Source organism: Neolamprologus multifasciatus, chromosome 23 (genome assembly GCF_963576455.1).
Source record: "Neolamprologus multifasciatus chromosome 23, fNeoMul1.2, whole genome shotgun sequence".
Taxonomy (NCBI): domain Eukaryota; kingdom Metazoa; phylum Chordata; class Actinopteri; order Cichliformes; family Cichlidae; genus Neolamprologus; species Neolamprologus multifasciatus.
Window position 1 is genome coordinate 36,782,087 of NC_140460.1, and position 26,088 is coordinate 36,808,174.

The 26,088-nt window shown below is 40.9% G+C and overlaps 2 protein-coding genes across 3 annotated transcripts in view; both read left to right on the top strand.

The window, feature by feature from the left end:
- The first annotated feature begins 263 nt into the window (after positions 1-263).
- cyyr1 (cysteine/tyrosine-rich 1) lies at positions 264-11,883 on the top strand. The gene is made up of 4 exons (XM_085150678.1): positions 264-663; positions 4,323-4,422; positions 6,306-6,469; positions 10,733-11,883. The coding sequence occupies exons 1-4, from the start codon at positions 588-590 to the stop codon at positions 10,864-10,866; spliced, it is 474 nt and encodes a 157-aa protein (XP_085006804.1). The 5' UTR covers positions 264-587; the 3' UTR covers positions 10,867-11,883.
- Positions 11,884-12,288: 405 nt separating this feature from the next.
- Positions 12,289-26,088, top strand: part of appa (amyloid beta (A4) precursor protein a) — a 34,353-nt gene continuing 20,553 nt past the window's right edge. Inside the window, exon 1 of one of the 2 annotated variants that reach the window (XM_085150672.1) lies at positions 12,289-12,531. In XM_085150672.1, the coding sequence (XP_085006798.1) occupies positions 12,472-12,531 (60 nt within the window). In that variant the 5' untranslated portion in view covers positions 12,289-12,471. The remainder of the gene's footprint in view (positions 12,532-26,088) is intronic. The other variant, XM_085150673.1, reaches the window with a different exon arrangement.

Genomic DNA, 26,088 nt, shown 5'->3' on the forward strand with positions numbered 1-26,088 from the left:
AACAACCACTTTCTGTTGTCTGGCAGAAGTGAGATGAAAGGGTGTCTTCCACTTGGGCTTATGGTTTTAGCTTGATTTATATATATATATATATATATATATATATATATATATATATATATATATATATATATATATATATGTACTTCGGGTGAAGAAAAATCTAAATAAATAAACAAATAAAAATAAAAACCATCCATTAATTTTATTTTGAAAGTCTCGACCAGAAGCTTTTATATATAGCCCGTATCCCTCTGTAATTTGAGAGAAAGGGGGGACGGCAGGGGGGAGGGCAGGACAATAAAAAAAAAAAAAACCTTGGCGATCAGTCGGAGGTGTGAGAACGAGACCCAGCAGGACAGGAAAAGACGCTCACACGTGGAGGAACAAACCGAGCGCTTAAACAAGTAGCCTACCCAACTAACTGCTGTGTGTTTCGGGGGGAATGAAGAGATAAGGCAATGCTACTGGGAGAGCCGTATAGGTGAGGAGACCAGGCAGTGTAAATGAGCGCTTTTTCTTATATTTTGTGATTGAGAAAGTAAGCTCAGAGAGGGGGAAAAGTGGGCACCCGGTGAGTGAAGATTATGGAAAACCTCTGGAGGAGGAGGACGCAGGCGGTGAGATGGAAGTGGAACTCGCTGCTGCTCTGTTTATTCACCGGTGAGTTTCTGCTTTAATCGTTTAAAACACTTTTATCTCCCAGTCACCTTTAAGGTGGCTGTAGTGGCTCTTCCAGCCGTACAAATAAGCCACTGGACAAGCGCAATGAAACGTTTGGAAAGGAAGGAAACGTGTTTAATATATAAGAACATTTGCGGGGATGATTGGTTTTTTTTTTTGTTTGTTTGTTTTGTTTGTTTTTTGTAGAGATTTTCAAAATCCGAGAACAGTCAGGACTTGAAAACTGCTAGAAACTTCTCATCTAGAGTTAAAGTGTGCCTTACAGGGCTGCTGTGGTTGGGGGCAGGGGAGAGGACTGGCTGGAGGGGTTGGTGTATGTATTTGAGAGAAGGAGCAAAAAAGAAAAGGGGGTGGGGGGGTGAAGGACATGGTCCCATTGTCTCCCAGCGTGTGGAGAGACAGGAGCCAGGACCTCAAGAGGGACCACCCAGACTGAGCACACCAGAGGTCTGCAAAAAAAACCAAAAATGGGACCTCCTATTGATTTGACATGGAAGTATTTGATTCAGGGAGCTAGTGTGTAATTAAAAGGATGTGTCACCACTGCAAAGACAGCATCTATTAAACTAAGATAAATAAATAAAGGCTTAACTGATTTGGAAATCCACACTTTCACTGCACACGCCCCTGCCACCCCGCCATGCCCGATTTTCATATTACGTTTTTTATGACATACCTCCATCTGTAGTAATGTAAAGCCATCCCTCTCTCATCTACTTTCTCTGCCTCCGTTTGAACCCATGTGTGGAAATGTGTGTGCATATTCCCCTTGGGCAAACACAGTCTGAGTGTGAGTGATTGCTGAGAGAAAGCAGAGCCGGGTGTACACACATGCTTGTTTTTTCTTCCTTTCTTTTCCTTTTTTTTCCTGCAGCGTCCTTCATCTGAATCACGTCCCCGGCGCGCTCTTGGTTGTGAAAGGCTCCCGACCTTCTGCGCGAAAAAGCTGCAAATATCGCAGACAGCCTTCGGAATGAAAAGGGCTAGTGTCGTGGCAGCAGGTTGAGACGAGTATACAGAGAGGCACAGCTGTGTGTACAATGCTTTTTAGCTGAGCCCTGGGGGGGTTTAATAAAGCACATTAGTCAAACACACACACTAAAAGAGATCCTGCCAGTGTCACTCACTCAAATGGGTGTTAAATTCTCGTGGTGGATCGTGAATTGCGTCGGCGCAGAAGGAGAAAAGCTCTGAAACCATCTTAATTTGATCCATCACGCGTACACAAACACTTGTACTGTATCTTATTCTAATGGTCTACCACTCAAAGGGTAATTAATTCAGCTGGTGGATTGCTGAGGCTCACGATCGTGTGCTAATTTGAGAGCCACAGTCATGAGTGCTCTTAAGAGCTTGGGAGGGGAACAAAAGGGTGACTGGACCTCCCATCCGAGAGGCTTCCTCAGTTCTAAAAACAAAAAAGGTGGAGAGACCTGCGTATTTAAACCCTAGTGGAGGTTGTCCCCTTTGGACACCCACTATTGATCATCACATCACAAGACTGCCATGAGCGTGATGACTGAGAGCCTAAACAGATCTTGAGGACTCTTAAAGTTTGCCTGAACTCCAGCAATGTGGCTTTTCTCAAAGCTGAGGGGCTTGTAGGAAATAGGTACTTAATGAAATAGCTAAAAAACTAATTTTAGAGGTTGAGACATCTTCGGTCAACTCCCCAAAACACTGGAGTCTAGGCTGCCTATAATAAGACCAATCTTCATGCTTCATTTGTACCAAATGCATTTTCCTAGCAATTTGCAGTCTCTGAGTCAGAGCCTGATGGTCCACAGAGATTTCAGTTTTCTTCTTGATTTTTCATCAGTTTTGGTAAAGGCTCGGTTTTATCTCCCGGAGCCTGAATACAGTGGAAAAACAGCTGAGGTGGGGAAAAAAAGGTGTATAAAAGATCTACTTCTATCAGGTTGAAGTCATGGCAGCCTTGACAGAAGGAGCTGCTAAGCTAGGGGCGTGCTATTATTACTGATAAACTGCATTGTTTGGTGCTTATTCTCAAATCTCTTGTTCAAGTGCAGAGCCAGTTCTGCTTGAGTTCCTTTTAAAAACCATCCCTCATTTGATCACGTCTGAGAACTGAGCCTTGTGTCCCTAGTGGTTGCCTAGTGCCGCGTTGCCTGGGTGTTGCATACCTGTACACAGGCTACACAATGGAACGCAGCATTAGAAGAAGTTTGCGTAATTTTGGTGGGAAGAAACCGAGAGTGGACTGAATATGGATCTGTGAAATCAGCTGTGAGCTCTCAAACAGAAAACCACAACAGCGGTTTCATCTTCTTCTTTTTTTTAATGTTGCACAATTTAGGTGATTAATACAAAAATACTGCCACACAGTTTTGGGACAACAACTTTGTGGTGGTGCCGGTTCCAGATTAGGCACCAGATTACACCCAGAGTTAGTGGAAAAGAGTCGATGGTGTCCACCGTGTCCAAATGCCTCACCAAGATTTAATGCCAGATACTCTCCGTGATGCAGCTCTTCCCATTTATCCAGGCTTGGGACTGGTGAAGTACCAAAAAGGATTGCCTGTATTTAAACAGTTGTAAATGACTTGTTGGCTTATAATATGTCAAACATAGCTGTCATGAAGGATATCAAGTCATTTTAAGCTAATCAAAAGACTCTTGTCATCAGGTAGAAGCTGCAGAAACCACTGGATTGATTTTAATGTGGGTACAGTAACGCAGCGTCATAAAAACATTTACAAAATAGGTCATTTCTTTATTTTACATATAGTTTATTAACCAGTGGCTGGGTTATATTCAAGCCCATGGAATAAGCTTTAAAAACCTTAACCTTAAGACAAGGAAGGTTCTGGTATCCTAACACGATCTAAATTTAATATTACCGGTACGTCATCATATGAAAAGTGTTATGTTTTTTTGCTGTGTCACAGATTTGTCTGTCATCCTACATCAGCCTACAGTGTTTGATTCAGCCGGTGGGACACGTGGGCTGTTTTGCCACCTCGGTCCAGCCTGCGTGTGGGAAAATAAACCGTGCACATGTAGTTTTCAACGGTGAAACCCTGAACGGCACGTGGCCTTGCTGTTTTATGCCATCAGGAGGTTCTTCTTTCATAGGCCATTGTGACATTTTTCTTTGTAATTGAAGACTTAATTAAAATGTTTTTGTCCCTGCTGGCTGATATTAAGAAACATTATTGTGATGGAGGCAAGCAGGGTTGGCTGAGTGCACTGAAACAAAACCCTAATGTGTGTGTTTCTCCTTTTCTTTTCCCCTGAATGCTCCGCAGGTGCATTTAACGCAGGCAGCGCCTTTAAATCTGTCTTGAAATATAAATAGAAGCTGCCAGTTGGAGGTTGTGTGCTTAGGGGTTAGTTCATAAGAGGTTTCATTATAGTGTTGAAGTTTTTTCTTTTTCGTGATGGGAAAGGATCAAAAAGTGTTGGCAAGACCTGAATGAAGAAGTTTTTGAAGTGTACACTGGCAGCTTAACACCTTGACAATGCTCTGTGACTTTTTATTTCCACTATTTCATCGAAGGAACTATCTCTCAGGCTTCACCTTTTTGTCCACTCGCACTTCTTTGGCTACACAAACCTATAACATCCTGCATTAGCAGTCTGTAACCAGTGTGTGGTTGCTTTTGTGTGTGTTACAGGTGGCAGCGAGGCCCAGTGTGAGGGCTGCGTAGAGTACTGCTGCGATGGGTCGCCGCCTTTCTGCTGTTCCTACTACGCCTATGTGGGAGACGTCCTCTCGTAAGTAGAGGTGGGGGATTAATCCAAATATCGATAGTATCGATACTAATGGTATTGGTACTGGATCGATACTAGCCCAGCAGGATCGATACTTTATTACTTTATATCAGGTCGATACCACAATTTACAGTATCACGTCACCCCACGTACACCGGAAGCAATACAGAGATATCAAAGACAGTGTTTTTGTGGGAGTTTCCTCAAGTTTTAAGGTCCTGATTTCTGTAAAGGCAAAAATATCTAGCAGTGGTGTTAAGACTGCCATCACCCTTTCCCTTTTTTTGTGTCTAAATATAGCTGGTAACAAAATGCAGGTGTAGCCGCTGGCAAATCTGTTTGTCAGACACTTTCATCAGGATAAATGAAGGACTGACTCGAGGTCCCGGTGTAGCTGTCCAGCCTTTAACAGCCTTTGTTGCCAGGAAGCCGCAATTATCTCCCATCAGTTCACGGTCACATTACATGTATTGTGTCGGATCCTACTGGAAATAAGAGAACGCATTATCCGATGTCTGTGTTTACTGTTTTGTTGTTTTAGTTTTTCTTTTCTTTTGCTGCCACCATAAAACTAAGAGTGGAAGGAAGAGCTTGGCGTGCTTAGGTAGTTTGGTGCTAAAAGCGTAAAAAGGAGGTCAATGATTTAATCTGCTCAGAGTCAGTAAATGCTGGCTAAGAAAGCCCTCAGTATTTGAATCTCTGACTGGAATCTACACCTCCTTCTCAGCGTGCGTTTAAAGTGTGGAGGTTATTTAAAGGAGAGAGAACTCATTCAGGTCGGAGCTATTCAGAAGACATTCAATTGACCTGCACAGCACAGCTGCTTTAGCGCATACAAGGGGACCTGGGGGCTTTTCCTATATTTGTATGGCCGGTTTTAAATCATGTCACTGCATGTGCAAATAGTCCCTGCAAGTCAAGGGCTCGGGCTTCAGACTGGTCTAAAAAAATAATAATAATTGGCAGTTTTAAAAAAATATTTGGCTCCATGTGATGTCAGCGAGAGCAGATATCCCTAATATGGTCAGCCCAGTTCAGATCTTTGTTTATGAGGGGCAGCCGATCAGAAGTACATTAGCTTAAAGTGAGGGTTTAACATGTCCCCTTTAGCTCTGCAATAGACTGGTGGCCTGCTCAGGCTGCACCCAAGCTCTCATTAGGCTCCAGCCCCCCGGCAACCCTTAAGACAATGGAGGATGGATGTAGGTCTCCTTTAACATATCTTTCAGACCTTTAAAGTCTTAGCATGCCTTTTGTCCGGTCTTTCTCCCCTCACCTCCAACTCATCACGACAGATGGCTGTCCATCCCTGAGCCTAGCTCTGTTGCAGGTTCCTGTTAAAATTGAGTTTTTCTTTCCTGCTGTCACCAAGTGCTTGCACATAGGGGGTCGTCTGATTTTTGTGGTTTTTCTATTTTTTTTTATCTTCAAAGATAAAGTGCCTTGAGGCAACTGTTGTTCTTATTTGGTGCTATAAATAAAACTGTATTAAAATTGAATTGATGGTAATTGTAAAAAAGTAACTGTATCCTTCATTTTTTTCCCCTCCATCTTATGTGTATATTTGTACCAATTCTATCTGATAACCTTTTAAGGCTTGATTATATTCAGAATTTGCAAAGCAGCCTTGGCTGACATGTTGACTCATGCTGACCACGAAGATGTAACAAACCTGTCAGCGATGAGTCCTTTTTCTATTTCCAGGTGCCAGTTCACAAGATCTTCCGCAGTCACATGGTCACAGGCACACGCATATCACACACAGCTGAGTTACATCAGATGCTGCATTTTATCTCCATGGCAGCACCTTAGAAATATTGGATAGCATGTCTGTTGGAGACAGCTGCCTCCTTTCTCACGTGTGTGTGTGTGTGTGTTTTTTCCAGGGGCACTGCCATCTCTGGTATTGTTTTTGGTGTGGTGTTTTTGATGGGGGCCGTGGCAGCCTTATTCCTGTGCGTGTGCATGTGCATGAAGAACGGGCGTGGTGCACGGGTCGGCGTGTTCAGCACCTCCTATAACATCAGCACTGTGACCCAGGGCTATCCAGGTGGGACAATATACACAACCACACAACTTGATGTGTCCTATACCATTATTACTATATTATATATATTTTAAAATACATCAAGTTAATTGGATTTTAACTGCATACAAGGGGCAAGAGAATTAGATATTTACTCTTTAAGACAGAAAGATTTATCAATAGGTCAATATTGTCATCTGTCATCATTTTCATCAAATAGTAAAAAGTAAAGAAGAGAGGAGAAACACCTTTCAACTATGTCACAAGTGTTGCTCTCAGGCGTGCTCTCCACCAGAGGGCAATATTTGTGTATTTGTGAAAACAAACTGGCATTTGCTTAGGTAAATTTCAATTTGTGTCTGCACCTTCAGACTTGATATGAAGGATCATAATATTGTTTTATCAACGGAGAAGTAGTCTTCTTCACCAAAGAAGTGAAAACATAAAGGAAAGGGACATGTTATTAAAATGTCATCTTCTTCCTTCTCACCTAAAGCCGCATCTCCAGAACTGAAATCAGTGCTCTAACACACAGAAACGTGCATAAACATGCTTATTTATTACAGATATTGTCACAATTACTTACTGTCAGCAGATTAGACATGTGACCCCCCCCCCCCTCCCTTCTCTGGACAGCTGACCACGAGCTGGTGTTGTGCCACTGCGGTACAATTTCTGACAGGGGTAATTACTCTGGCAAAACACCAGCTAATAACAGCTAAAAGTGCAGGATTTACTGACAAAAAAGTTCAGGTTATCCTCAACAACTCACTTAGGTATCACTGTCATCTTCACAAGTGAACTTCACTGACTCAGCGACCTGTATTGAACTCCTTTCACAAAGTTTCAAAGCCTCATCCGGAGTAGACATGGACGCTTTACACTGGCATATTGACAGCTGAGATAAACAATGGACTGATGGTCCACCCACACAGCACGAGACTCCGGAGCAGATCCAGTCTGTGTCAGGCTGAGGCTTTTGTTGTCTTAGTACACCCAATACAGATGAACAGTGGTCAGACTTTTCGAGGTGACTTTGGGGTAAAAACGTAAAATACTGCAAAATATTTAATTGATCGAATCTGTTTTGAAGTCATTGCTAAGTGTTGGTATTATTTAAATCTGATATTATATAATTTGTACAAACAGTATTAGAAACATGCTGGCTGTCTGTGGCCATTATGGGGATCTAAAGTTAATGTGTTTGTAGTATAGCGGCCACCATAACTAGTATTATCTGTAGGGGTAAGAAAACAGAGCTTAGTTGACTACAATCTACTGACATCTAGTGGTGAGATTTTACACACATCAGCATTAAATCATTAAATATTGGTATCGGTCTTAAAAATCCTATATCGATCAGGCTCTACTATTGTTGAACACTGATAGCTGTAACTTTTTTTTTTTTTTTAAACTAAAATCATTAATTAATGTTAATGATGGGTTTGGGGTTTCAAGCTAGTTAGTTGTGATCCTATTATGCTACATGTGCTGTAGACGGTGCTGAATGCATATTGGAGTTGGAGCATTTCTTCTGGACAAACTATTGCCTTTTTTACACCAAAATAGTACCCCTAGTGCCGTTCTGAGTTTGCTCCATATCAGAGCTGGTCTGCTTTTCAGCGTGATTAGCACGCAGCATTTGCACCCAGAATTGGGATATTTCCCATAAGAACAACATTAGGACACATCTTGTGGGCTGCATCTGCACCGGAACAATAGTGATGGGATTTCCGGCTCTTTTTAGAGAACCGGCTCTTTCGGTTCGGCTCACTAAAAAGTGACTAAAAACTCTTTCGGCTCTGAACCGGCTCTTCAGGTTGTTTTGTTGCTTTAATTAATTTATTATTAACAATAATATAAAATTATGCACAAAAGGAATTACTAATGTACAAAAAAAGTGGTTTTATTTATATATGTTTATATATAAATACATGCGGTGGCCCCTAGAGACAAAACACGTAAAAACTCCAAAACACATTTCTAGCATGAACTGAACTTCCAAAACAGAGCTACTAGATCACTTAAATTACACAATTGAAAGCATATGTGTATTGTTTATGTATTTATACACAAGCATTCATATATAGTCAAATAATTTTTAAAAAAAGTTCATTTACCTGTTACTACCACACACCAAATCCAGTCGTTGGTACTTGCTGGCTTGTGTAGCCACTAGGTAACAAAAGCTCAACACTGCCCCTAGCATCCTGGAGCACTTCTGTTGTGTTTTGTACGTGTTTGAGTTTTTACGTGTTTTGGAGTTTGTACGTGTTTTTACGTGTTTTGGAGTTTGTACGTGTTTTTACGTGTTTCAACGTGTTTTGGAGTACGTACGTGATTTTGTTTGTATGAAGTTTGTATGTGCTTTGTCTGTAGGGGCCACCGTAAATATACTTTTATTTATTCACTCCACATAAAATGTAATAAATAAATCATATAATACAAAAATCAACTATTCACATTTCAACTTTTAACTATTAAAATTTTCAGCTTTTTCCTTTTACAAATTTAAAGTGAAACAACACAAAACACTGCAAACCACAACACAATTAAATATAAATTATAATATGAAAACAAAAAGAAGATGCATATTCTCTGTCATATGGACCTGCATGAATAAACTTTCTGAATCCTTTATCATCTGCAACTTAAAATAGTTGTGGATGATTACTATACCTTTCTAATGTGATGTTGTTGTCCCTGGCTCTTTCTGTCTCTCCCTCCTGCTGTGTTCCTGTGCTACTGAGCGGAACTACCGCCCCAGCATAAAGCACAAGGCTCGCATGCTGAGTGAAGCGGAAAAAAAGTGCGAGAGAGAGGGTGAGAGGGAAAAAAAAAAAAAAAAAAAAAGAACCCACGGCTCGCGATAAGGAGCCGGCTCGCGTTGTTCATGTCAAAGAGCCGGCTCTAAGAGCCGTTTCATTTGCGACCGACACATCACTACGGAACAATACTATATACTGGAGCACATGTGCACTTTTAGTGTTATAACTGTTAAAGGGCAATACTGAACAATAATAAAAGCGGTACAAGCAAGTTAATCAAACATTTTAAGGATATTTATTAGTTAATGCTGCTCAATTGTTTGTAACAAATCTGTCATATATGAATATATTATTAGTATTAGAAGTTTATTTATACTATAGTTTATCAGGAAGCAGTCTAAGTAATTCATTTGGGTCTACATGATGACTTACGCACAAATGAGGCTGCTACACTGATTTCGGTATGGTGAAACCTTATCTACTGGCCTCAGGCAACACCTGAAAATAAAATTGAAAAAGAAAAATGAAGGGGCATATTATGTTACAAGCTCCACCGGGACCACAAACAAATTTACCATGGCCACTATTTAATCATTATAGACAAATAAGTACTTTTCTTTAAATAGCTTTCATTATCTGCTAGATTCTATGCTTGTTTTTTCTCCCTGCTCTCAGAGCCCCACATCTGATACACTCTGTTCCTGCTTAAGAGGGAGAAAATGGCAACAATGTTTCCACCTTGTTCTCACAAGGTACATTGTCTGCGCATCATAGTCTGTGTTCTATGATACTCTCCAGCCTAAGGAATGCTACTATGTTTTGTTTTTGGTTTTTTTTCCTTCTGGGGCTCATTGCTTATTTATCAGGTTTTCATTCTTCTCTGCGTATCACCTTGATGTTACACTGGCCGAGAGCTCGCTGCGCTGCCCTGCAGCTCTGATCATGTTTCATGAATACAGCACAGTGCAATGTCAGTGCATGTACTGTATAATAAACGTACGCTTGTTTCTCCACTGGGTGTGAGGAATAGTTGCTGCTATTACTTGCTTACTCCAATCCCATAAGTGAGTCACTTTCGATTAATATTCATTTTTTATTTATTTTCCCTATCAGCACTAGTCATTTTAAAATAAAGTCCTTACTCACCATTATGTGACTGTTTGCAAGCTCTAACCTCTTAACCCCTTTTCTGTTATATCTGCAGCTTTGTTGTTCTTGTAAAAAATGGAAGTTTCCTCAGTGAAATTGATAGAGGGGGTCAACTAAAGTGCCTTTTTACAGTATTTCCATTTCTTCCTTCATTCAGCATGGGAACCAAAGAATGTGGTTTCTCTATGTAACCACTAGAGGGTGCAACTGTCGTGTGAAACCTGTAGTAAAATTGGGGCAGGCATCCTGAGCTTCAGTGGGCCTTATTCATATTGAATATGGAAGAAATGTGAAGCCTGCAATTATTACAGAATAACTGAGTTGTTGTTTTGACCAGTCCGCTTACTGTCAATTTTGTTCTCACACACAGGTCCACCGCCTCCATACACCTACGACTGTGAGATGTACCCTCCATCCCTTCATCCCCCGCCCTACACCCCAACACAGCTTAGGTCAGCTAACTACTCCCCGCCGCCTCCTTACCCTGGATACACCCGAAAGTGAATCCCCCGCTGCACTAAACATGCTGCCACGGCCCAGATTCGCAGACACAGAGACGGCTGTGCAAATCCGAACTCTGAAGCAGCGAGCTGGTGTTGCAATTTGGGTGTGACCACCAAAAATTTCCACACTGAAACACAAACCTAACTGGCAGGCCAGAGCACTCGGTTCAGCTTTCCCGTATTTCTGCTGCTCTGTAGTTGAAGACGTGGCGGGGAAGTAATCATTTGACAAATGTGGGTCAAGCTGGCCAAAGAGCCTCAACTCATCTGATGATAGACTTAACAGTTAGCAGCCCTGCTGGCCTGCAGCTGGTACTTTTTTGCCCGCTAATAACCGATATCCCTTATCCGTCCCCCACACCTGTGCACATTAAAAGCATTCAAATGATCATTTTGTCAGCACAGAGGGGAGAAAGCTCGTATCACTTGAGGCAAAGAGTCTTTCCTGGACACAGTGTAGACTTACAGAAAGTTATCAAGCCCTCATGGGTTTTTCTTGTTTGTTTTAAATCTTGAGTTATGTCAGCGTCTGAAGTGTACATTGACGATTAAGTCTGTTTTTAAATGCAGGTCTGGACCTGTCACATAAAGACTTGAATATAATTCATAATAATGCCCGTCTTAATGGCCTGGATGGCTTGTAAGGATTAATGAACTGTTTTGGTTTGTTTTTGGTTTGTTTTTTTTTTTTTTTTTATTGTCTTACTTGAAAAAACATGTTATGAACTGTGGTCACACTGAAACAGAAACATGTCTTTCTGTTGTGTTTTATGAAATTGTTGAACTGACACAGTAACAGATTCATGGTGGAATTATAGCTGAAGGCTGATTTAAAGATTTTAATCTAGAGTGGCCTCAGCCATAGCACAATGAGGTCGCTTTCCCAGGCTGACTGTGAATGATGGAAAGGATTTAAACCATGTAATAAATATAGTGAGGTAAATAAAGTGCTTTGTTACTGTTTCCAATAACTGTTGTAAATAAAATGTGTTTAAAGTGTTAACTCCAGTATTCCTTTACACTATGATTAATAATACAACTTGTTTTATTGGGTTTTTTCTGTTTAATATGTTTTCCTAATAACAAAAACTCATAACAGGAATACAAATATTCACAATATAATCCAGTGACTCATAATAGCAGCATTACAGTTGCTCAATATAGTGAAGTAAGCTAGAAACAAGGCTGACATTAAAATAAACAGAATAATACTAATCATGACTAATACTGGGGGATTTATTTTTCTCAGTTAAAAGAAACTTAATGCTTGGGGACTTTTTTTGTTTTGTTTTTTGCTCTAAAATAAAAAAGGGAACATGCGCGCGCAAGTAGGCTATGTGCGCGTGTGAGTAAGCTCAACGAGCGATTTAAACAAACGTGTGCGCGCCGGGAAGATAGCGCGTGAGTGTGTATGTGTGTGTGTTAATCCCACTCTGCCGTGGTCAGGTGATCCGGCGCTGAGCAGCTGTACAGCCTCGGTATCGCTCACCATCAGACAACGGGAGACACCGGCGCTGAGCAGACTCGTTTTCTCGCCTGACGCAAAGCTTTAGAAAACGGTGCGGTATAACGCTAGCCTGTAGGAGCGTTGTTTTAGCGAAAAGGCATGGGGGACCGAGTAGCTTTACTGCTGCTGGTTTTAGCGGCTTCGGCTCTGGCTGTCGAGGTAAGAGAAAAGCTTCATTTTTTCCCCTATGTGAGAGAATTTGTAGCATTTATCCCCCTCCACCATATTGTTGATGTCGGCTGAGTCAAGCGAGCTAGAGGTAGCTAAAAGGAGACCGGAAGTTGAACTGTTGTTCCTTCAAAGGTAAAGCTTAGACTAGATTTGTTTAATATTTTTTTTTAAAAAAAGAAGGAATTAAATCTTTGTAGATAAATGTATTGTGTCTACCGATCCATCAACAACAAGCTGTTATTTCTGTCCTATAAAACTGCTCCTAACACGGTGTGTTTGAATATAAATGCGCAGTTTGTTTTGTGTTGAAGGCTGTAACCGGAAGTGTAATGTAAAACAATCAAGCTAACTTGAACGCTAAACATGAATTCTTTTAGATTCCTAAATCAGAGGCGACGTTAATATTTAGTACAATTTCGCTTATCTACTGGGCTATTTCATTACTATGCTTCACTGTCTGTTGTTAACAAGTACAATTTGAAACAAATGATGTATTCACGTAGTTTAATTTAAATACCCTCGCTTTACGTGTAATTTCATTTCATTTACTGAGTCTTTGTGACAAAGGAGACAAGCTCCGAAACCTTTGACTTAAACCTGTAGCCTATGTGTTTCCCTTTCCCCCTTCACTTTGCGTTAAAACTGAGAAACTGCTCGTTTTGCTGTGATTTAAAACGTTACAAACCGGTCCGGTTTGCCAGCGAACCATTTCCAGCCAGTGACACTGCGCAGATGGTTACGGAATCTGTTCCTGTCCAGTGGTCATCTGCGCTAATTCAATCTCGTTATACTAATCACGGTGAATAAACGTAAACGCGTATTGTCTCATTTTCTATATCCCCGGGGCTAATTTATTGGCAGTGGGCGTGTTTTTTGTTTGTTTTGTAAGTGTAAGTAAAAACGTAATTCTCTCACGTTAATAATAATAATAAAAGCTTGGGATGACGGGGCTTTAAATACAATAACAATGTAAAAATAAAATAGCGAATATGCGAGTTTCTGCGGGAAAACAAAACGCCACAAACGCCCTCCACGTATTAGATGGGCGAGAATAGAGAAGTAAGATGGCGGCGGTGCACTGCAGCATTTATCGAGGGGAAACTGGGAAGCCAACAGGAGCTTTGACTGGCATTGTTGCCTTTCATTGCTCTTTTTTTAAAGCCATATAGGAGAGTTTAACATGCGAGCAGTAACACTGGTTATGTATTATCACGGAGCTCTACATAATCGCTGCTTATGGATTTTTTTTAAACATGGTCTGTGCCAGGAACAGCGCTTTGTGACTGTCCACTGCGAAAATGCCTATTTTTACACGCCATCTACTCAGTCCTGTGCTGATGCCTGTCTGATTTCAGACATGTTCAGTAGCCTACGCGTTACAAAAAAAAAAATCATCATTGTCGTCATAATTGTGTATTGTGGCTCTGTCATGACAGAATTACTCATTTCCTTGTCTCAAATAAATAAATAAATCAAAATCCCCTCCCTAACGTTGACATTTTCAGTTATTTTAATCGGTAATTTTCATGAGAATAAGAATGTATTAAAATCTTGCTTTTTATGATTTGCGCTGTGGCTTTGTTGTGAGAGAAATGACACATTCCCTTAGCCACATTGAATGTCCAATTGTGGAAGAGGAGGGGTTGTTGGTTTTTAATAATCAGAGCTCTTAAACATGATAAATCGACTAATGGTGCCAGCAACCTGTTAGCCTGGGTCCTTCTATGTATTAAGGATCAGTGTTTGAGGTGAAATTAGGCAGCTGATCTTTGTTTCCTGTAAGCATACGCTGCAATCAGTGGACTTGGAATGGGGAGTTTGGACTTCTTTTTAAGCAAACCCTTGGCTTTGTTGATTATCCAAAGCTGAGGTCAGTCCAGACAGTCCCTGGCCTTTGAGTCCTGTGTTTACATCAAAAACAAAGACACAAGCACGAATAGAGCGAATTTACCCAAGATGAGATAAACGAGATAAGACTTGAAAACGAGATGTTATAAGTTTTTTGATCTTGTTATGGCTTGCTTTTTCTCGGCCCTTGATGACTGGCACATACAAACGCTTCTAAACACTTAGCCCGAGGAAGCAGCTTTTCCTGACAGACCCGCCCTGTACACGCTGGCCGCAGTGTGGAGCGTGGGAGTTAGATGCCAGTCTTTGTCTATTTCCAAATCCTTGGGAAATGGCTCTTGGATGGGTGCTGGTAGCCTGTTTGTGTGCACACTGCAGTGTTTCAGCCTGGGGGTGGACCAGCCCTCTCCCTTTATTAGCAAACCTTAATGCCATTATGCCTGTTGGCAGTGCCAGTGCTTCGCTCTCTGGCATGCTCTCCGCTGCTCACACTGCAGTTTGAGGTCTTTGAAGGAGAAATCCACTTGACACTTATGTGTCCTCTCTCATTTTCCATTTTCTTATTTTCCGCTTTCTTGAGCTCAATTTCACCTGCATGGCATCCACTTCTGTTCCAGTTTGAAGTTGATATTTTGCAGAAGGCCTTTTTGACAGCCCTCCCAGAAGGAGGGGGTCGTTTTGTGTTTAACCCAGTGTCTCCAGCATATTTGCAGACTGAAAAGCAATTGCAAGTGAGTGAGTTTTAACTCTGAGAAATGTGCGTGATTGTCGACTGTCAAATTGGTCTGGGACTGGCACCGAAAAACCTGCTGTAGTTTGTTTTGTTTTTTTTTTTTTTCTTCTTTGTATGTTAATCTAAAGCTTAGACAATTAGTCCATTAATTGATCAGTCATTCCATGGAAAGCATCAACTACTCGTAATTAATTAAAATCCTCTGTTTACAGCCTGTTTTACAACGAATCGTATTGATTTCTCATAAAGCTGTTATTTGTATACGAACCGGGATTACTCGATTTCATAAATAACCCTTCAAATTAATTACTCAGTACAGATGTGCACTCAAATCAGTGGTTTGGATGTTTTTGGAAACGAATACTTGAGCTCTTAAGTGATACATTGGCTCATTGCTAAGTGTAGTGACCAAAATAATCAGTTTAGATTTTTCAGTTCTTTTTAATCATCAAGAATTATTTAAGTGAACTGCCAAGCAATGAAAATTAGGCTGTCAGGCTGTAACTTTTTTCCTGGATATTGTCATTTGCCCTTCTTTTATCTGGCTTTAATCCCGCCTCTCCTACCAGCTGTGATAATATTTGGTTATGAAAAATACTGGTGCAAACAGCACATTGTCCATCCTGGTTGTGTCAACAACGGCGACGTTGATACCGCAGCACTCCCAGTTAATGCCTCTCCCCTCCCCGTCTGACCAAGAGAAAAGAATTCCTGACCTTTTGTTTCTGTTGTGGTAAACTGGGATGACACCTATCTGCTTGTTGTCTTTTGTAGCTTTGTGTCTGTCTCCACCTAACAAAACCTGAAACTGCTCATAGGGGTTTTTCTTTCCAAGTAATGCACTGTCCAAAACGGCAAACTCTTAAGAAAGGATAGTGTACATTTCCCGTTGTATCAGAAATGGGTGCAGTTCACCAATCACTCCCTCAAAAAATGGTCCTCATTGAATATAAGTGAATAGAGCTAAACGGCCAAGGCAATTACAGCTGAATGTAGACAAAGAAGCCCAGATTTTAGTAAATTAAGATGTGAAAGCCAAACATGCTCAAAACACACCAGCACAATAAACATTTAGATGAGTTGACTCAAAACTGAAAGTTAGACACGCATGCTATCAGGTGGCTTGTGGTGCTGTGACGTACCTAATACTTAAAGAGAAGTCTCTTACTGTGATCAGTTTTGCTACTAATAAAAAAGACACTGTGAAACTGTAAGTTTAAGTATAGGAGCGTCTGTTTAGAAATGGTCTGCCTCAACCTTATTCTAGCGTTTTCCTCTCTAGACTCTGTCCTTTTCAAAGCATGGTAGGAATCCGGTAGTGCAGAGGCCAGTAGCGAGGTCAAAGGCTTGCATTGTGTACTTCAGCCTGCTCTCTGAATGAAATATTGTGGACAACCACAAGAAGGTTTGAATAAATCCATCAAGTATCTGATGGTTGGGCTTCCTTTGAAGTCTGCAAAGTATATCTCTGCAGGTGCATTAGTACTAGTAGTCTCAGGGTTTTCCCATCTAGTTTTACGTTTAGGATTGAGTCAAGAACCTGCTACACTGACTGTAATGGAGAGTAGTACGAGGCATAAATTGCCAAGTTGTATAGGGGAGCTTTTGTTGGTTTTCTTTTTGGTTAATGTGCGGTTGTGTTAACCTGACAGTTTTTGATGACTCTGTCACACCACGGCACCTTCATTTTCAAGACATTGTGTCTCACTAATGCGATTCTGCAAGTCAGTCCTCCAGAAAAAGCCTTCGCCTCTTCTTCCTCCGCCTCTTTGTGTCTGGCTTATAATTAGCTCTAATAGGTCAACATGTACTTTATTCTCAGGTTGTCTTCAGGGAACATTCTTCCTCCTCCCTTCCCCCCCCCCCCCCCCCCCCCCCCCTTCATTTCAGAGTGAATCTCCCACTACACGGCAGCACCATTCATCACTATTCCAGTGTTATTTCCATCGGTAAATATCAACGCACCATGAAGACAAACTCTTCATTTCTCTGCTGCCGAGTAAGCAGCTGTTTGGTACAAAATCTGAATAATAAGCTGAGAAACAAGTCACCCTGACCTGCACAATCATTCAGCAGCTGCGCAGAGTACATCCAGCACAGTAGTCATGCTACATCTGAAAGTGCACCCCTGCCATTTCCCATCAATGCGTCAAAGCTCCATCACGAGTGCAGCATCTGTTTGGCTGTGATTTGTTGTATGGAACTGGCTTTCCACTTAGATATGACCTGCAGTGTGATGATCTGACCAATGACAATCAAATTTTAATTATGTTTTTTTTTTTTTTTTACCGCACAAATGCAGTCTTATCAGAGCAGGATGGATGACTCTGCATGATAACTGAGTGTATAGTTTCACAGTGGTGTAACACATGGTGCTGCAGTCATTATGTTACTATATATGAAGTCCATCATCATCATCATCATCACAACTATCATGACTCAGACAGGACTCAATGTGTTTGACAGGCTGCCTTGCTTGGAGGTTTGTAATGAACCAGAGAGGATCTTCTAAGCTAACCTCAATACTCAGGTCCAGCTCCCATTTTTGTGTTGGCGAGGTTTGACATTTGCTAAGGGGTCTTGACATATATACTGCAGCTCTATAAACTCAGGTTCATTAAACTAGAGTGCTAGTTTAATGGTACTTGTCTTTTCTACCCCACTATGAAGGATGGTGGGGTAGAAAACATCTGTCGCCAGTGACATTTTAAAAGAGATAATTCTGCAAAAGGAAGGTAGGTGGTGGAATAAAACCTTTTTGTGGGCTTGGTGACGATTTCAAATTAAAGTTAATTTAGACAATGCTTCAAAAAACTGTTCAGTTATGTGCCTGGAGGCCTTGGCAAGAAGCCTGCTGAGAAGAGAGACTTGCTTTGCTAGGACCAGGTTTGATTTGCAAGAAAGTCTTTGTAAGGTTCTCGCTGCCTCTCTGCTTGCTGTCCTGTTTTCTTATTTGCCGACCATCCAAAAACATGCTGCACCATCACAAATTTGACACATCACAATTACATTTCAACTTAAAAAGTAATTGTTCTTTAATCATGAACTTGCAGGGCACAGTCCAGAAACGGCATTATGCTTGTGGTGCTAATAGTTTTCTCCTTGCTGATGCTAACTAGCAGACGTGTGCCAGATGCTGTTGACAAAAAAGGTCAGAAAGCTTTCGAACGCACAAATTAACAATCAAAAATTCAGGTTGCAGTGATTAAATATGTCCTTTGATAATTGTGGATTAAAGATTTGATTTTTGGCCTATGAACTGAATTTTAAATCATAATTAAATATGCATGTATCTTATTTCAGCTCCTGACAAGGTATACATAAGCAAACTCTAATAAACAGCAGAGGCTGAATCTTTAAAAAAGTAACCGTTCAAATGTTTCCCAGAGCCACAGTGCGGCTGGAGATGGAGTTTCCATCATACTCGTATGCAGCTTTTTTTCCTTTTCATTAAATGAATGTAGACTAAGGAAGTGCTTTGCCTCAGTATGTGTCTGATTACTGCAGAGGTTGTGGGCTTTTTCTAAGATGGGTGAATCTTCTAGGGAAAGTTCCTTCCCAAGGAAGGGGGGGGGGGTTGTTTTGTTTTTTTGTTTTTGGTTTCACCATCTCTGCATAAAAAGCCACAAGGGTCCTTGTTTTTAAAGCTTATATTTCATCACTTACAGAAATGATCTCATCCTCTCCTGTCTCGCTTCCCCCTTCGTCGTCTTGGGTGTTCATGGTTGCCATAGCAGTACAGCCTTCCCCCAAGTGCCTGGTATAATTATGCTTTTCCGTGTTATTCCCGCTGTTCTTCTTACCTGCGTATAGATTTTCATCACACGAATTTGTCACTTTTGCTTTTATTCTGAAAAACCCGTGCTTTCCATGTGTTACTGGTGTGCTTGTACATGGAATGGGATGGAAATGCACAGATCAGAGGGTTTATTAATCTAGTACCTCTTCATGTCAGGCGGCACGCCATCAATTGTAGATGACAAGTGCTCTCGGAGTCCAACTGTGAAATTGGAACACTTGTTTCAAATGCCAAGCTTCTGTGTGTGTGTGTGTGTGTGTGTTTGTGTGTCAGCATGATTTGTGCTGTGTGCAAGCACAGCGGAGATTTGCACCAAAGAGCAAACGGGAATTCTTGATGGCGTTGTGCTATTTCTGGATCCTCTTCCTGTTTGGACTCCATGATAGAAGTGGGTTTCCTGCATTTGTGCAGTAAACCGGACCGATGCAGAACAAGCCATGTGTGTTTGTGTTTTTGCGTGGATGGTGGGAAACCACTCATTAAAAAATCCCAATTGTTTGAAATGACAATGACAAACCCCGAGCTGCTTTCATATCCATTTGAGGTTTTAGAAACAGAATTTGCCCACCTTGCTAAGCTGGTCAGTTTGTTGTCCTCTGCATGTAATGCAGTTAAGGACAGGAAAATAAGAACACTGCATAATACTAAAATCTACATTGGAAATACTGGTGTGGTGCTTTAGCATGTTTGTCCCCTCATTCATTTACCTCCTGTCTAGAGATCACCAAGACCTCAGGCTCCTCACTAGAACAAATAAGACATTTCTTTTTGGCTGTGATGTCTATTTTTTTTGTCTCCCATCAATTTTGTGCCAGCTAAATATGCAAACATGATGTTAAGAGCTAAAAGAGACAGATAATTTCTGTTTCCCCAGGTACAAATTGGGGTATTTAAAACAAACAAACAAAACCCCAATCAAATAATCAAACACTAAATGAGTATTGACATCAGCCAGCTGAATTATTTTAAGCTGTGTCCTCTAAAATTGATGCTAATGAACAAATTACGAAATGTTTTTTCAATGGGTGACACAGTGGTAGCAGCTTTGTCTGCATTGTCGTCTCACAGCAGAAAGGTCCTGGTTCAAATCCTGGCTCTACCCTGGCTTTCATTTCTATGTGGTGTTTGCTTGTCCTCTAAGTGCTACCAGCGTCCTCCCACAGTCCAAAGACATGCATGTTAAGTTGATCCATAAATCTAAATTGGCTGTAGGTAGTTCAAGTCCTGAAAGTGTGTACATTGACTCTTTTTGGTTAAAATTGCACAAGTTTTAGTGTAATGCTCTTTGAGACTAAACAAACCCCAGCAATATTTAAAAGCCCGTCTATTTCCATGCCCATCAGTTATAATTGGAAATTCTGTTTTTCCTTTGGTCCATTTGTGACCACAAGGCTGTAACTGGCTAAGTGTTGTGGGTTGGTTGGTTTTGTAACTCTGGCCACTGACAAAAAAGCTGACATGGTGATAAAAGTCAATAACATTCAGAAATGTTTGCCCACATAATTAAACATTTTAATTACAAGAAGCTGTAAAAAAATAAATTAATAAATTAAAAAGAATTCCCACCGCAGTCCTGCAAAGAAGCGTTTGACAGAAATATTTAGTGTATTTGTGCATATTTCTGTTGAAGCAAAAGCGGTTTTGGTAATCTCTGATCTAAGTTTATAAATTAGTCACCGTGTTTGTGTGTCTGTGGGCATCAGCAATCAGAGGTACATCTGTTTATGTTGGCATGTCACTGCAAAGTGACTCCCACCTGAGTGGTGTTGAGGTCAGGGCCAGTTTACCAAGCCGGTACAATGGCTTAACGTTTAACACACACAAATGCATGCACACTCAGTGATGTGCAAGTTACACATCAACCAACCCACTTCCTTTCAAAGCTAAGTAACCAGATGATGAAATTCCTGCTCCCTGGCGACTTGGATAATGGTGTTGCCTCAGGTTGCCGCAGCCAGAGGGAGGTTATAACGAGCCGTTCCCCGAGGTTGAGACCAGCCTCTGTGTCCATGGTGATTATAACTACGGAAACCAAAAGTCCTTCCATCACCTCTAGACAAATTAAATGGGCAGAAGTCAGATGTGTGTTTCTTACACACTTCTTAATCAGATTTTAAACAGATTTGTCTGAGATGCTAATTCCAGGGGAACCCCCCGAGACAAAGCTTAATCGCACTGAATATGAATGAAGATAATTCTTCAAACAAACTTAAATTCTCCTCTCAGACTGTATGCAAACTTTTTAAGATGAGGACTGTGGGATAAGCCGCGAGTAAGGAAAAAAAATAGATGGCACGCACATGAAGAGAACATATCAAGAACACCAGTTAGGGTGTTGTTGTGAAGGTCATCGACACAGACAGACGCGCTTAAAAGGAATTAGCCGTCAGTCTTGATCAGAGGAAACATTTGATTGTGTCAGTTTATTCTTTAAGCAGAAATCAGTAAGGAAATCTATATTTATCCCATACTGATGCACATCTATTGATTTATTGATTTATTTATTTTTTTATTTTTTTCTCTAAGCAATGCCTGAATGGACATGATGCACTGTTGTTGAGGTGCTCTGGTTTCATTAAAACCTGATTTAGCTCCATATGCACCTGAAGCTATTGGAGGATGAGCTAAGCAATCATCCTTCTCCCAGATTATTATTTTTTTCCCTGTTATATATTTAGATCAGAGCTTCTGTCCTGAATAACCTAAAAATGTTTGATGACAATGATATTTATTTAGTTTTTAGATCTACTCTGTAATTGAATTTCTGGTCGACAGGGTGGGTCAGGGGAGGGGAAGCAGGCCTGACTGCCCTGTAATTAGTGAAACACTATCCATTAGATGTGCTTCCCAAACATCAGGCACTGGTAATGTTATATACACACCAGTATGATGGGATGCCATTCTACACACACTTTAGGGCAGGTCAGAGGTGATCTGGGGGTTTGGGTAACATCAAGGCCGGCTCGTCGTGCCGATGCAGACTCGCACATACTGCAGCACTTCCATTACCTCGCCGGTCTTATTTAATTCAGTGATGCATCTTGTAAACAAGCCACAGACAGCCGGGCTTCTGCTCGATTCCACCGCAGCTGATTGATTAATGACTGGAAGGAAAGCCATCCAAGTTTGCAGTGTCTCACACGGCATCTAATCTGAATCTCAAATGCTGAAAGCTTCTGAGGTTAACGCAGCAAAGTCATTATTTACATTGTGTTAAGCTGCCATTTCTCGTGTGTATCTAAGTAATTGTTAGGCATTTCTAAACACTCACCACTCAGCTGACGTTATCATTTGTCTGTGGAACATTATGTACCAGCTTGGACAATAATGCCTTGTTTTGTTTGCTGCTAGCCTGGACATATAGAACCAAAGATGCCTGTAAAAGATGCGTCCCAGAGTGTGTGTGTGTGTGTGTGTGTGTGTGTGTGTGGCTCCTGCAACACATTGTGCACTCCAGGGAGTCTCCCCCTGGAGGGAGAGCTGATCTAAGACACCCTCCCTCTTATTCCCCCCCCTCCTCCTTCCACCAGCCCCACCACCTTCACCCAACTCCCCGTGGTAGGCCTGGGCCACACAGATAAGACTGCACAATTAATAGCGCTTCAGGACCAGTGCCCATGGGGGACACTTCAAAGATTGCGTTTGTGTGCGTCTTTCGGTGCGCTGGAATACATTAAACTATTTCTGTGCTTCTCTGTGCGTGCGTGAGAAAATGGATTTATTTGCATTTCGTATACATGTGATGTAATATTTCTTTCTCTGACACCAAAGGGGTAATAAACTTGTCCCTGCTTTTCTCTGCTATTAATGCAGACAATCACATCAGTGAATGCAGCAGTCACAGGCGGCTCTGAGACGGGAACGGTTAGGCAGTTTACCATAAAGCGGAAGAAGAGTTATGTCTTTATGACTCCCATGTGTGGAGTGGCGTGCAGTGGTATAGATCGCTGGGCATTTTTGGTCCTCTGAGAGTCGAGGAGCAGATAGTAGAGTTTACACCGAATTTGTTTTTTCAAGGTTGAACTAATTATTTCAAAAAGAATTTTTTTTTAAAGGAGATTTAAAAACAAAACAAGATTTTGGGACATTTTTAAGACTGAATGGTGTTTTAGAATAGCCTTATTACCATTTTCTATTTTATTTTTTTTTATGTTAAAAAAAAAAAGACTGATTAGCCCATTGGGAAGTGAATACACTTATATATTACCTTTATTTACCAATAAAGCATAAGTGTGTGTTTTCCTATTTTACAGATGTCAGCATTTCCCTGTTAATTAAAAATGTCTGTTATGCTTTAATGAATAAAAATCCAATAAATAACCAGGGGCTTTTACCCAGATGTCTATAACATAATTTAAAAACTGTGCCTTTTGTAGGGAAGTAGCGTTATTTTCAAATAAAGTTTAACACTGGATCTTTTTAAAATTCAGCTGTTTTACACTCACCATCCAACTATATATTATTTTATGTTACAATAAATCATCATATATTGATCATTTCAGACAGAATGAGGAAGGAAAATGCTGGAATAAGACAGGGTTATGATGCAGATATTTACAGCATTTTTTTTTTTTTTACAAGGATACAACAATTAGATAAGAAATGATTCAAAAAGCTTTTAAAGTATCACTGACATCTGGAAAGGTATATTCACTGGAGTAAAGAGCAGAATGTAATCTCTGACTGTTTGAGACACGTGATGAGGAGCCAAGATGATAATGAGGAATAAAACTGATAACGGCTGCTTCATGGTTTAACATATTGTGCATTTAAGCCCCCTTTCCATTAGTACCTACTCAGATCAACTTGGCACGGTTTTGAGGGTTTTCCATTAGGTCTCAGTACCTGGTACCAGATACTAAAATAGTACCTGCTCGGCCGGGGTTCCAAGCAATCTGATCAGGTACTAAACTGTGACGTTGTCGGACTGCATACCACCGATTGGCTGATCAGTGGCGTCACTTGATGAGTCATGTGAGCATCTCGTTGTGGAAAAGCAAAACTGCCATTTTTGAAACCCGACAATAGGGCTACCACAAATGATTGTTTTGATAGTCGACTAGTCACCGATTATTTTTGCGATTAGTCGACTAATCAGATCATGCATCCATTGAACGTTAAACGTACAGCTTATTGCACCAGCAGCATCTGCTCTTATATAACTATCATTAGCTTACAGCTTTAAGTGTTTAAGGTATGTGCTAACTAAAAATAAAGACAAGATGATAGTTTATTGAATTTAAATTAAATTTACAGGGTTAATAAATGCAGCCGTCTGCTCCTTGCTATCTAAAATATAACGGGACACCGGAGTATATTCGCGAGCATCTCACACTTCTGATAATCAGCTGTCTGCTTGACGTTTATTCAGCTGTATAAAAACTATAACTTTCATCTCAGCCAAACCGATTTACTCAGGAACAAATAAAATACTGAAAAAAGCCAAACAATAACAATTTTAAGTTATCTAAGTAAATCAAAAGTGGGTGAACCAAAAAAAAGACCACAACCAAATCAATTATCCCTTAAAGCAGAACATTTGACAGTCACACGATGAGGACGACGATGATGATGAAGCAAAGATCACGTTGCATGAGTCTAAGATTTGTCAGATGTGATAGAAATGCATCCATCTGTGATTTTTACATCATAGCGTGACAGAAACGTGGGCCGGTTCAGGTGAAGCGCCGCGCTGATCTTGTCACTCTCATCAGAACCCTCCATGGGGTAGCACACCACTCTAGAAAATTGCAGCAGGAAATAATCTCACTTTAATTGCAAAACTAATATAAACTTGTATGTTATTGCATTACATTATTGGATTTTTTTTAGCTTGTTTTTTTTGTGCATTTCTTTTTAATGGAGGGTTAACAATGTCCTTTTTATACTTAGATTATCATGGTGATGTGCTTTTTAGGGCTCGATAACGAGCTGTAACAACCTGAACAAAAGACTACACACAACTTAATGTTACTGCGACCGCGCCCGGTAGCTCAGCTTTATATTTTCTCTACTCAGTTGCAGTAATTTTGCAGTTTTTTGCTGAGAAAAGGCACATGAGAAGATTTCATCTTCTTTTTTCTGGTATTTGTTTGACCTCTTAAACTGGAGCTCTCAAATTTCTTGCTCTCATCTTGATCATACAATAGGCTCCTTTCATCAGTTAATCTGATTAATAAAAGCCTGAAGCTGAAAGCTGCTTCTTTTTTTTTCGATGGATCACTGCTTTAGTTGCATCACTTTTCAGGGAGAAATAGCATACCAAGCAGTATGTGACTGGATTTTCTGCTGACTTTAATTGAACTATCTTCACAGGGTCAATCTCATATAGCATCACCCTCCTTTCCCCTAGCTTATTCCCTGTTCTTGCCGTAATGGCTATCATGCCAGATTGAGACCAAAGGGGGATATTTCTCCTGGCCGTGCTGGCGTTCTAATCCTCAGTGCCCAGATTACTGCTCCCTCCCCTCTGTGCCAGTCTGACCGGCTGGCAGACTGGAAGGACTGAACCGGAGCCGTGATGGGATAAAGACAGAGCAAATGAAGGAGATGAGGGAAGCCTGGTGTCTCCTCGTATAATGTGCAACACTTTGTTGCTGACGTGTGTCACCATTTTATTGTGACTGCCTTTTATTGAGTCCATCTGTTGCCTGCTCGGTGTAGATTCTAGCTCACAAGGTTGTCTCTGAAACCAGAAGACAACAACAAAATAAAAAAGAATGGCCTTTTTTTATTCAGCCCATCTTTCATTTAGAGAGGATTTGTAAACTGGAAAATGTGTGCAAGTCATTATTTATGTAGCTCCTAGAAGATTCAGCATGAGAAATTCAGTGGTTCTTTCTAAAGAACTGATGTAATCGACTACAAACTTCTTTTCATCTTCTAAGCTTTTCCTGACACCAAAGCTTCACATCTTATCATCTGTTTCTGGCCCTTCATTCTCGCATCCTTTCAGTTTTACTAAGAGCCTGACCTGCTCGAGCCTGAAGGCTTATTGTCCAATTCATCTGCCCTCCCATTTCTCCCTGTCTCTCGGTATTGTGGCTATTGTTCTTTCTCGCACTTGCTTCTCTCTCGATCATCCAGTGATTCTGATTTATAAGCTCGCTGCGAAGCCTTGGCCGACAACCCACTTTCCTTCCTCCTCCATCAACAGAAGACGGAG